At 39.1% G+C, this 14,281-nt stretch overlaps 1 protein-coding gene across 1 annotated transcript; it reads right to left on the bottom strand.

Annotated features, from left to right (window-relative positions):
* Window positions 1-5,247: 5,247 nt before the first annotated feature.
* On the bottom strand, window positions 5,248-7,570 carry LOC308101964 (C-type lectin domain family 4 member M-like). The gene is made up of 5 exons (XM_080451520.1): window positions 7,511-7,570; window positions 6,070-6,126; window positions 5,824-5,957; window positions 5,582-5,685; window positions 5,248-5,425 (listed from the first exon to the last, which is right to left on the bottom strand). The coding sequence occupies exons 1-5, from the start codon at window positions 7,566-7,568 to the stop codon at window positions 5,287-5,289; spliced, it is 492 nt and encodes a 163-aa protein (XP_080307646.1). The 5' UTR covers window positions 7,569-7,570; the 3' UTR covers window positions 5,248-5,286.
* Window positions 7,571-14,281: the final 6,711 nt, after the last annotated feature.

Here is a 14,281-nt window from a genome sequence, read left to right as displayed (position 1 = left end):
AGAGGAGAGGAGAGGAGAGGAGAGGAGAGGAGAGGAGAGGAGAGGAGAGGAGAGGAGAGGAGAGGAGAGGAGAGGAGAGGAGTATATGAGTATATCTGCGAAAAGAAGAGCCTGGTCACGACCTAAAGCAGCGAGTGTCTAGGAAGTCCTGAGTGGACAGGATTTTCGTTTCCCCCGGAAACGATATTTTTTGACCAATCACAACACTCGTTTTATTCACGGAGAATGTTAACAGATTTGTAAAGCATCAACGTCATTTCCTTGGGCGGTACTTCCACCAAATTCAACCATTTTCCTAGACAACCAACATCCCAGGTCTTGCCCAGGGTGCCAAACCTCTAGTCTATTACAATCCTTGTCACCTATAGACACCTATTATGTCACAACACCCTGGCTCCACAGTACGTTTCAGGCCTCCTCCATAAATGTACTCTGTCACAGAACCTGCGGTCCACAGACTTGGACCTTGGCCAAAGAGCAGTAACTACGTTTTTGGACACACTGACTTATTTGGGTATCCCAAAGGTCAAAATAGCCTTTGTGATGTTGGGGGATAAACAATTACCTCAAGAACATTATGTACAATTAGTGTAATATCACTTACATGCCGATATCTCATTTGGCTGACCAGTTGAATCACTTTTAAACCCATTTTTCAGTGATTTTTGTTTTCGTAGTTAGGCTACTACACTCTGCCTTAGCAGGGCACTATCCAACTATCAAGCGAACCTTTGAGGACAGAGCCTTCAGTGTGGCACCCACCCCCACCCTGTGGCACACTCTCCCAATGGAGATTCGCCCAGTGCTCCAACACTGGAGTCTTTTAAGGCTGCCTTGAAAAGACACCTATTCTCTCAGGCTTATGGCAAAGAGTTGTTTGTTGTTTTGTTTGGTTGTTTATTTGTTGGTTGTTCATTGTTTTGATGTAAAGCGTCCTTGGGTTCATGAATTGAATTATATAAATTCAATCTATTATTATTATAATTAATATTGTATTATTACATAAGTATGATATGAGGTTTTGAGGCCTTTGAACACAGAGACAGAGTGTCTTCTCTCATTGTTAGAGTGTGGAGATGAAACCTCAGATAACCTTCAAGGCAGCTGCAGGTTGCAGCATGCTTCACCTCCAGGCATCTACTCCACTGAGTCTACTCTGTGTCCTCATGACACACACCCATACGAATGTGGGCACTTGCACCACACACACACACACACACACACACACACACACACACACACACACACACACACACACACACACACACACACACACACACACACACACACACACACACACACACACACACACACACAAAAATAAGATACAGTTTGAAATAAGGTTTTGGCCTATAACTCTTGAACCACAGGTTGTAAATCAAAAACATTTTAATTAAATCCACTGCCATCCACTACCCAGAAGTGAATGTTGTTGTTGGTGTGACATCCCAGTGATTTGTGGTATACATCCCTAGATTATGTTTTGATATGACACACCTTGATGCCTGGCAGGTTATTAGCTTAGTGTTTATGACCTCTTAGTCTTGGTCATGGACTGCTGTTATTCAAAAACAGTAAACCTCTTTCTTTCCAATTAAGGATACATTTTCAAACGTATATATATATATTTTCCCTCAGTACCAGGGGCATCAATTGGGGTTGCAGGGGATGGAAATCTGGTCTTTTATTATTTCTTCCACCTTTTTTTTTCAAATTAATCTGATTTTAGATTTTAGTTTTATACCATAGTAGACACTTTTTTTCTTTCTGCAACCATAGGCCTACAATCACTATCGATGACAATCACGATGACAATCACGATGATGCATCGCGATTTCAGCCGTCAATTGTATCCGATGCACACTGAATGAACCGGTGCAGTCGCATCGTACACGTTTATATCGATTCACCGATTCGTATCGATGAATCTCCCCATCCTTAATATACATAGTATAGTGTGTGTGTGTGTGTGTGTGTGTGTGTGTGTGTGTGTGTGTGTGTGTGTGTGTGTGTGTGTGTGCTGATCTAGAACAACACAAACACATTGTGACATGTCGTGAGCTTTAGATCAGTAAGTTTTGCTACATTTATTTGTTTTAATAAAATGTATAAATAAAAATGCATGCTATGATTTCTGCCTATAATGACTTGCCTAGAATTGGGACACCACATTGAGAGTGTTTAAAATATTTATTGTATGGTATAGAATTGCCCTCTGTGTTGAGCAATGAGTGCACACAATAAATTCTTATTATTATGTGTCTACATTTTTATCCCTTTCTGTTTATACCCTTTTTCTTTAGTCGCTATGCCAATTAATTCCTCCCCTCACATGCTCGAAAAAGCCGGATGCACCACAGTGGTTTTGAACCCCCAACCTCCACGGTGGTAAGCAGGCATTTACCACTGTGCCACCCAAGTGCCCAATTACATTCAAATGTAATATTGCATAATAATTTGTGATAGTCACAAAATCCCAAGGCACATCTGGACTTGTCTCACAAAACACCAGTTTGCCTGGACACGCCGTTTGGAAACCACTGTTCTAGATATTAGATGTAGATTAACTCATTCACTGCCACAATTATTGCTGGCCGCGTTTGCCCACTGCCAGAGATTTTTCATTTAAAAAAAAAAGTACTCAGGAGCCGAGATACAGAATTTTTAAGTTTTAAGTTAACAAGGAAGTGGATGGGAGTGTAGATCTTTAAACAATCATATCTCCTTGGTCTTTGGGTCAAATTTGAAAAAAAAACTAAAAAAAAAAAAAAAAAAAAAAAATTAATTTTTTTGAAAAAAAAGAAATTACGTTTTTTACGTCAGTGGCAGGATTGGTAAACGGGACAAATTACGTTTTTTACGTCAGTGGCAGTGAATTTAACTACATAGTTAAATAGACAACAAACATAATTAGTGACAGTATTAGAACAGAGACTAGATACTGGTAAGGAGGAGGGCAAGTGAGAAGGCCTCTCCCATTATCCTTGCTAGCAGTTTATGTTCATTTATTTCCCAACAATGTAATGGCATTCATGTCTAAACAACTTCAACATCATTGCCCCCAAAACATTAATTTGTGACACAAGATAAAGTGAAGATAGAGGGAGCCCCTTGGTGGACATATGTGCTCTCTTGAATTTACCTTTGTGTGGTAAGCAGTGGAGAAAACATCTTGGCCCTTATTTTCGCCGGTGCCTTACCCATTATCCCTAAACTTCTTTGTCATTTTTTACTATTTTTAAAAACATTTTCAAATAGTTCACAATATGGAGATACAAGGTTTCTGCCAGGCAGCTAAGAATCAATTATCCTTACAGGAGGAGTCAAACACGTCCTAAAAGCAGCACTAAACACATCGAAGCCTCTCAAACATGCCTGCACAAAGTTTATAATGGACAACTATGTTTGTGTCTTTGACTGAAATAAACTCAAAATAATGACGATACTTCCAAATGTTGAAAGTATTCCTGTATGTGTGTAGTCTACTATGCATGCCTGGCAGTGGCTTCATGTTTGAGCCACACACTGACCAGCCCCAGACCATAACCACAGACCTGCACATAGGCTGCGTCATTGATTGATTGATTGAATACTTTATTAACAAACGTTGTGTTAAGAGGATAACACAGAAAATCCCCAGGGGACTTGTTTCCATTGTGGTCCATTGTACTCAATTCATCACGACCCGTTTCGTGGGCACCGAACCAGGTTGTAGCCCCGGGCTCAGTAATGTAATAATATAAAAATTACAATATTGGTTATATACTATATATACTGGCATAGAGCTTAGACACCATTCTGAAAAATGCATTATAATATGCTGTGAGTATACTGTATGCTGTTGTATAATTATAGTTATAAGCACTTATAAGTACTCACTTTGCAATCATAACACATTATAAACCATTTCATAATGACACTTCCTATGCTACCCATGTTAATTCTCATAGTTGTAGTACTTTTACAATGCTTTATAATCACTGTTCAAATGCAAACTACTGTCATTCTAATTCACTAATTGATAATTTGTTGCTTTAATAAACATATTAAAGGGGTATACCATTCATTTTCAACATTGAACTACAGTATGTCTTTAATACACCTTAGAGCTGAAATAAGAAAAAAGTCCCCCCCTCCCTTCTATGTTGCCTAGAACTGGATAATTGATTGAGGTCATGTGATCAGTGACATGCGCAGGGTGTACTTTTGGCTCCACCCCCTCAGCCAAAAGTATACCCTGCGTATGTGACAATTATTCAAAGCGACAATTATGCAAAGATCTCAAGGAATAGCCCTAGCATGCATTCCCTTTAAGGCCAGTCACAACACTTACAACCGTCTCGAAAAACTAAACCTACAGGACAGTTTTGGATGTGTGTCTTGCCATGTCCACAGTTGTAAAAAAAACCTGGGGCATCAGGCTTGACATACTGCCCATCTGCCCTGCCACAGAAGGAAGCACCAGGTGCTGTTTTGATGGTTGTAGTTGTAGTGGTGTCAGCGTGCTCTTTGGTTGGAGATGGTGTCTCTGGAGTTATATTTGGAGGTCCAGGTGCTGTTTTGGTGGTTGTAGTGGTGTCAGCATGCTTTTTGGTTGGAGATGGTAAAATAAATGACTTTTTACCTTCTATGGTATACGGGTCAAAAATGACCTTAACACCACTAGTGTTACTATTTTTAATAATATTAAAAAAAAAAAAAGTTAAAAAACGAAAACAAGTATTTTTTTGTGTTCCAATTAGTATTCTTAATGATTCTATTATAGCTAGATAACATCATTATCCATTGCCTTCATTATTGAAAGATGAAACCCTAGCCCTAACCCAACATAATATTTTAAAAAGTGTTTACATGGACATGCATTACAAGTCAGCTATGATGGGCTGATTTAAATCACAGGTCAAATTTGACCCGCTAACACCACAAGTGGATGCAGTTTTATAACACAATGCAAGGGTTAATGAAAAAAATAATAAAGCGACGGAATAGATGGCATATATCGTTGCTGTCGGACAGAAACCTCTTATCTCCATATTCTAATTTGTTGTGTATTTTCTTAAATTAACGCCCATTCTTGATCATATTACTTCACGCCGCGTTTCAAGCTTGCAGATCTGCTACTTTTGCTAATTTTGAATTTGATTCCTGAAAAGTAACAGTGTTGAACATATGAGGTTTCAACCGGACAGCGACGAGGTGGCTGTTAGATCAAACCACATGCAAACACAGCCATCATGTAGCTGTACCGACACACCAGCTAACTGATACATTGTGAACATGATGGTTTCAGCACACAACTCTTTCACAGATCCAGTAGTTAGGAAAAGAACACGGTTGGTCGTTCCATCTTGTGGGACTGTACCCCCCAACCTCAGCACAGTCTTCCTCATTATTATAGTTATTAGGCTGACCGGAGCCCCAGAACCTGGAGAAGTACAAACATTCATTCATTACAATATGTTTACAAGGATGTTTTTTAAATCTTGATACCAAATGATATGCTAGATAGTGTAGTAGGTTTGTATTTTATAACTTTTACCATTTAGAAGAATGAATATACAATTAAGATGTTCAGTCTTACGTTGGTGTGGTAAGTGGTGTTCCATCCACCCACTGGAAAGACCCTTCCTTGTCTCTGTCGGTCAAACCCAGCCACACTCTCTTGTTCACACGTTCAACAAAGTCCTAGACAGAAAAGCTGATGGTTACTGATGGTACAAACTGTACAATAGATGTGTATCTCCACAAAGTTCACAAATGTGCACACATAAATACGCATACAAAATGTGCACACATAATGTACACGCACAAACGCATACATACCTCTTTTTCTTTGCTCTTTATGACAATCAGGTCTGATTGTCTGTCTCTACACCACTGTCTGCTCTCCTCCCAGGTTTTCTTCTCAGTAGAGATGTAATAACAACCTCTGTCAAACTTCTGCCATCCAGGTGATTCTAACAACAAAACAATGAAGTTGGACACTGTTTTTTTCTCTCCCTCAAATGAATGACAAATTAATGAACAACATAATATAACAATCAATAAAAGCAGTGACGTCTCACTCACCACAGTGCCTCATCTTCATGTCATCATGTAACTGGTCAAAACTGGTCTGTAACTGATCTGTATGGAAACAATATAAAATTGGGAGATCCACTAATTACAAAAATGTACACCTACTGCAGCAAGTCAATTGTTAGCATTAAAGTACAGTATATGTCATGTCAGCAGATCTATCAGGAGGACTAAATAATAGCTATCTTGAAAACACATGACCGAGATTCTTTCTGTGTGCAGCAGTTCTCCCACTGCTTACTTGGGTTTCCTCACACACAATCACATGCATGTTAGGGAGAAACCTGTTAGAGCCCCCACCTGAAGCAAACACTTCAGCACCATAGACAGAAAGACAGAGCAGTCTGCATGGTGCTCTGTAGGATGACCCTGCAGAGAGTGAAGGTTGAGCAAAGGCTCAAATGGTGGAAGTTAAAGATGGGGTGCCGTGATTTTTCTTCCCCCTAAAACATGATAATCAGGTATTATGAATATACGAGGAGGAAGATTTTTTTTTTTACATAGCTCTATATTGTGATTACTATCACAATATAGAGCTATTTAACACTGTTACTGAACAAACACTCTATAGCAATGATTGCTATCACAATATAGAGCTATTTAACACTGTTACTGAACAAACACTCTACAGCAATGATTACTATCACAATATAGAGCTTTTTTAACACTGTTACTGAACAAATACTCTATAGCAATGATTACTCAGGGGTAGGGCTCGATAAGCATTATGCTTCTCCCTGTCCCCGTTTCCAGCTTCTTGGACACTTCACCATGTATACGAACTTGTGCATTGGAGCTCTGTTTTTCCTTGTGATTATGCCTTTTTCAATTTGCACTAATGCACTTGTATATATGTATCTTTTTCTGTTGTCCAAAAGAGCTGGAAATAAACATACTGAACTGAACTGAACTGAACTGAACTGAACTGAACTGAACTGAACTGAACTATCACAATATAGAGCTATTTAACACTATTTTACTGAACAAACACTATAGCAAGTTAGCAATGATTACTATCATAATATAGAGCATTTTAACACTGTTACTGAACAAACACTCTATAGCAATGATTACTATCACAATATAGAGCTATTTAACACTGTTACTGAACAAACACTCTATAGTAATGATTACTATCACAATATAGAGCTATTTAACACGGTTACTGAACAAGCATTCTATAATTACCATCAGAATATAAAGCTTTAACATTTTAACAAAAACCTATTAGTTTTAACCAAATAATATACCCTACCTTTAAAAGATACTGATTAAAATTAGATGAGATCAGTACTTTAAAATGTATTTACTTTCTATTATGTATCTGAGGAATATCATTCTTGACAGCATCAGTTCAGACTTTTTAGACTTTTGGTGGTTTAAAAAAAAAATCTATGTGTTTCTGCATTTCCTCCACTAGCTTCTCACTCACTCAGCCTGGTCTGGAGCTCTCCCGTCTTGGTTTCACTCGCAGACAGTCTGGAAGCCATATCTGAAAAAATATGTATAATAATCACAGAGAAAAGTGAAATTAAGAGGTGGAAAAAGTACTCACATGTTTTACTTGGACGATTTCATCCGTTTTCAACCTATCTTTATATAATTGGTCCTCCCTAATGCTCATGATAAGATGGCATCATTTTTTCTACTGACTCTGTGTCTCAGAGAAGGGCTGTGGGCGGTTCAGAAACCTGCCTACCAGTGACATCATCATCAGGCATGTATTTTATTTTCAATCAAGATTTCAATAATAATCTTTCTTACACGAGAACAATGGCTTTTATTATAGCTTGCTAACTTTCCAGGAATAGAAAGCCTGCAGTTTCTATTAGCTTGGATTCCCCATTGAATGTATACAGGATTGAAGTGGTTAATGTATATTTTGTAAAACAAATAATCTAAATCTACAAAGTAACTAGTAACTAAAGTTATCAAATAATTGTAGTGGAGTAAAAAGTACAATATTTGCCTCTGAGATGTAGTGGAGTAGAAATGAAATTTGGAAATACTCCAGTAAAATAAAACAAATACCTCAAATTTTAGTAAGTACTTGAGTAAATGTACTTAGTTACTTTACACCACTGGTGAAATGATGAAACATTTGAAACACATTCAACGTTGTACGTTTAAAACTTGAAGCCTTCATTTAAGTCACGTTTTCACCAACAAGCATGTAGCCTCTAAGATATATTTCACTTTCAAACATGTTTGGGGTCATTTTAACATCTACTCAGGCTTTTGTGTTTCACCCCAGGCATTTTTTAAGTTGCTTGATTCAGTATTTAGATATTAATTTTATCAGACACTCCCACTTCCTATACAAACCCATTGTAACTTCAAACTCCGTTTTAACCATGTTAGATTCTTGTAAACATATGTCCTTGGTTCTGGAGAACCGATATTGTCCTTCTAATGAATGTTAGACTCATTGAAAACACACGTCCCTGCTTCTGGTGACTGATATATATATTGTTGGATTTTCAAGTTGAATTCATAGCGGACGTCATCAGCCTCAGCCAGACAGAACAGGAAAAGAAGCAAAGCCACCTTCATTGTGAAGCCCAGACTGTGAAGACAACAAGCATGATGCCTTGTATTTATTGTTTTTCTTGGAGCTTCAGACCCTAACATTGATTGGTTCGTTCAGGGGGGAGTGACAGATATATTGTATTCCTGTTTCTCATTAATCTGAGTTCCCAGAACTTCTCCCATAAAGACGGGAGGGAAGAGGGAAAATTTCTCATTGGATGGAGGTGTAGAGAAGCATGTTTAGAGCCAACTGATTGGTTCCTTCAAGGAATGCACGCTTTTAGGGTAGGTGCAGAGAAAGAATCAGCAAGAGGTAGCTGTGTTCCTGATCCTGAGAGCAGTGACCCCCAGGGGTCCTTGAGGGCTGAAGTGGTTAATGTGTGTTTTGTAATAATAATAATCTAAATGTAAAAAGTAACCAGTAACTTCAATTAATTGCCATATTTTGGGGTAAACAAGTAGGATTGTGCTGAGGTTGATATAATATTGATCTAACTAAATCTACATCTAGAATATCCAGAATATAAGATAATGTTAGAGTGGTTAAACTGTTCCTCATTTTGCTGGAGACCCCCAGGACGCACTTTGAGAACCACTGCTCTAAAGATGAGGGATGGAAGGCAGAGTGTCTTCTCTCATTGTTAGAGCGTGGAGATGAAACCTCAGATAACCTTCATAGTGCAGGTTGCAGCATGCTTCACCTCCAGACATCTACTCTGTGTCCTCATGACACACACACACACACACGCACACGCACATGCACACAAACGCACACAGACACACACACACACACACACACACACACACACACACACAGACACACACACACACACACACACACACACACACACACACACACACACACACACACACACACACACACACACACACACACACACACACACACACACACACACACACACACATTACATTACATTACATTACATTACATTACATTACAATCATTTAGCAGACGCTTTTATCCAAAGCGACTTACAATAAGTGTATTCAACATAGGTAGGGAACGAAAACTACTAATCACAAGAAGTCTTTAGTGCATTTTCTGCAAAAACAAGCAACCAAGAGTATACCTAGCGCTAAGGTAAAAGTGCAATATATCAGCTACCTATTTCCTTAAACAGATGAGACAAAATAGCTAAATCAAATGAGCATGAGCTAAAACAAATAAGTGTATCGACTAAACAAGATCCAATAAACAATCCAATAATCCAATAAACAATACAGCAATAGAAAACAAGCGTTCGTACAACTAGTTAACAACAAGTAGGTCAGGCAGAGAGGAAGGGTAGTGTTTCCTGAAGAGGTGGGTTTTCAGTCTGCGGCGAAATATGGGCAGTGACTCACACACACACACACACACACACACACACACACACACACACACACACACACACACACACACACACACACACACACGCGCGCGCGCGCGCGCACACACACACACACACACACACACACACACACACACACACACACACACACACACACACACACACACACACACACACTCACACACTCTGAGGAAATGAGACACACAGATGTTAAAGCCCTTCAGTTTTTAGAGGGGGTATTATTATTATTTTCCGGGTTTTTTTCCCCTTAGAAGAGGAGAGAGCAAAAGAAATCTTGCGGTCAGGTTGATTTGATTCCACTGAATCAGAGTCACTCAGCCTTACCAACCATGGAAGGAATGTGTCTGATTAGGCTTTAAAAAGACTTCTTCCTCCAGAAATCGGAGGCGTTGGCGCTCACTGGTATCAGACGGAGAGAGACCCCTGCCTGGTGGAGGTAGAAAGCAGATGACATCACTTAAAAAAGCTGAGGACGATTCTGAGGAAGACACTTTTTAATCCATTAAGAAAATAATTAATATATTATAATATACATAATTAATATAATAATTAATATAATATATATATATATATATATATATATATATATATATATATATATATATATATATATATATATAATATATATATATATATATATATATATATATATATATATATATATATATATATATATATATATATATATATATATATATATATATATATATATGCGCCAGTAATGAAATAAGGTTTTGGACTTTAAAGAGCTGGTGCCATGTTTTTGCACTTTTTCTGTTTTTCATGTGTCTATGAGGTTGATAGAACTTCATTAAGCCCCCCTGTGGTGTTTTTATGGTGTTTTATGTCTTCTCTGACTATTTGGAGTTTCTTCCTGGAGGCTGAAACCTTGAGGGTCAAACGTGCCAATAGAGAAACAGCGCTTTAGTGACATCACAAAGCCATACCCTCCCCCTCATTATCATAACACAACAGGTGTGGGCATGAGGAGGAGGAGGGACTAGGACAGGTGGGTGGTGCTAAGGTGGTGGAGGAGGTGCTAAGGTGAGAACCAGGTATACTTAATGAACTGGAGGCGTGTCCACATAAAAACAACATTTTAACACTTACTGTACACTTTTTTTTTTTTGAAAAAAATCCTTACATAATAATAATACCTTATGATCAGGTTTTAGCGTTGAAAAATATCATGGCACGCCATCTTTAAACAGTGTGCAGATGTTTTTACCTTCTCCTTGTTTCTAACAAGGCCATAGACACACGACTCTCTCTAGGTCCTCAGACGACCTAGAGAGTCATCCACGTGTGGGTTGTGCCCGTGTGCCCGTGTGCTGTTCCCACAGCACCAATGCGCTCGCTGGCAGCTCACATACTACACATGACAACAACATATACGATAAGAACACAAACAGTTTGGGACAAGTCATTTGTGACAAGGAAAGGAATGTACAGCGGTTTGCAGAGTGTGACTCATACCCTTTGGAAAGTTGTACAAGCACTCACCCAGGCAGAGCATGAGAGGCTGTGTGCACAATGATGCAATACAGAGGAGTCTGTTGACCCTGTTCATGAATTAGTTAAAGGTAGACTAAGTGATATTTTGTGGTTAAAACTAAACATGTTTTCTTAAAATGCTAAAGCTCTATTGTGAGTGTTTGTTCAGTAACAGGGGTCTCCCTGTCTCTCCAGCTCTTTAATACACAGAAAATACATTTTCAGGCGGGTGGCCAATTTCAGCCAATCAAGAGAGAGTACACATTTATCTGCATCAATTATATAGTGTTCCAGTGTGTCCATGTTGTCTGCTCACTTCATTGTGCCATCAATCCAAATTTAACTTGTTTATCCTGTATGCTGTATCCTGTCTGAGTTCTCTGACCTGAATAGATAAAATTGGTATCCCGACCTGAAAATGCATTTTCTGTTTAATAAAGAGCTGGAGAGACATGCAGACTGTCGTTACAGAACTCTACAGCAATTATTACAGTGTACAGAATACACGCACACGTGCACACGCACACGCACACGCACACGCTCACACTCACACTCACACACACACGGTATATCACTTACTTCAATGCTGAAATGTAATGCTGCAACGAATTGTGATTAGCACAAGGGATGAAAACAACATTAGGTAAACCCCTTTTTTTCCACATCAGAAGTGGACCAGAATGCCACGGCCGAATCTTTGTCCCTGTCCAGCCCTGTATATTAGTGCACTATGAGTGTTGTGTATGGCTTCCTTTTACGTTCCACATCTATTACAATCCTTCTCCCCTAGACACCTACAAATGTCTCAACGCCCTGGGTCCACAGTACCTCTCAGGCCTCCTCCATAAATGTACTCTGTCACAGAACCTGTGGTCTATACAGACTTGGACCTCCTCTCTGTACCCCGAACTATCAAGAGAACCTTTGAGGACAGAGCCTTCAGTGTGCCACCCACCCCCACCCTGTGACACTCTCTCCCAATGGAGATTCGCTCAGTGCTCCAACACTGGACTGTTTTAAGGCTGCCTTGAAAAGACACCTATTCTCTCAGGCTTATGGCAAATAGTTGTTTGTTGTTTTGTTTGGTTGTTTATTTGTTGGTTGTTCATTGTTTTGATGTAAACCGTCCTTGGGTTCATGATTGGAATTATATAAATTCAAGCTATTATTTTTATTATTGTATTATTACATAAGTATGATAGGAAGTTTTGAGGCCTTGGTAGGCAGAGGCAGAGTGTCTTCCCTCATTGTTAGAGTGTGGAGATGAAACCTCAGATAACCTTCAAGGCAGCTGCAGGTTGCAGCATGCTTCACCTCCAGGCATCTACTCCACTGAGTCTACACTGTGTCCTCATGCCACACACCCATACGAATGTGGGCACTTGCACACACACACACACACACACACACACACACACACACACACACACACACACACACACACACACACACACACACACACACACACACACACACACACACACACACACACACACACACACACACACACACACAGTATGGTTTGAAATAAGGTTTTGGCCTAAAGCTCTTGAACCACAGGTTGTACTATCAAAAACATTTTAATTAAATCCACTACCCAGAAGTGAATGTTGTTGTTGGTGTGACAGCCCAGTGATTTGTGGTATAAACCCCTAGATTATGTTTTGATATGACACACCTTGATGACTGGCAAGTTATTAGCTTGGTGTTTATGACCTCTTAAGGTAATGGACTGCTGTTGTTCAAAGACAGTAAACCTTTTTATTTCATTATGTATATCCTTCCTCTCCCTGGGGTGTTTCTGCACTACTGTTGATGATTTGCAATGTAATGGTTGAGAACCACTGTGCTATAGGACTAATCAAATGTTCTGTGGTTGTAATGTGTTCAAGTTGCACTTAAAGGGATACTTCACTTTCACATAAAATAAACATTTAAAAAATATATAAAAAATAAATGAAAAAAGTAATGGAAAAATCACGGCCCCCTCACGCATTAGAGTGTCCTACTAATGTGTGAGGGGGCCTTTATTTTGCCATAACTCATTTTTTTTTAATATATTTTTTTAATGTTTATTTTATGTGAAAGTGAAGTATCCCTTTAATGTGATGTTTGATCAGTTGAGATAAATACACTATAGTTGTTGAGCGTTACCTTCCTTCCTCTTCCCTTGTGGTTCATGGGTGTCAAACTCTAGATCTAACCACTTAGACCCTCTGTACTTACTAAAACAGACCTGAGTTGGCACTGGTGCGTTCTTTATTTCCTTCTACACCAAATGTCTTCGAGCTTGTAGATCTGTTATTTTTGCGTCCTTGGGTTCATGAAAGGCGCTACATAAATTCAAGCTATTATTAAGAGTGGTTGCTCCTTGGGCATATTGTTACATATTGTAAACTTTGCTTTGCTTTGCTTTGCTTTGCTTTGCTTTGCTTTGCTTTGCTTTGCTTTGCTTTGCTTTGCTTTGCTTTGCTTTGCTTTGCTTTGCTTTTTACTATATGCCAATCCAGACATAATATACATAAAGCGACAGTAAAAGAGTAACATTCCCATTCTCTCAGAAAGAGCAAATTAACATGAATGGCCGTGGCTGCATATCAGTGAGGAGAGGTCTTATATGGGCCTTGACACATGGGTTGCCACCCAAAAAGGGTGAAATCCCCCCAAAAAGGAGGAAAACGGGAGACGTCCAGGACACATGGTCAAATAACAGGGGTCTCCTGGTGAAAACAGGAGAGTTGGCGGCTATGAGTATTCTAGTAAGGCTGTTTCCTGGGTAAAGTCTCCATAGGGAGGTCCTCAGGGCT

This window comes from Gymnoscopelus braueri, assembly GCF_963280865.1.
Source record: "Gymnoscopelus braueri genome assembly, chromosome: 15".
Classification (NCBI taxonomy): domain Eukaryota; kingdom Metazoa; phylum Chordata; class Actinopteri; order Myctophiformes; family Myctophidae; genus Gymnoscopelus; species Gymnoscopelus braueri.
This window is presented reverse-complemented; position numbering and strand designations above follow the sequence as displayed.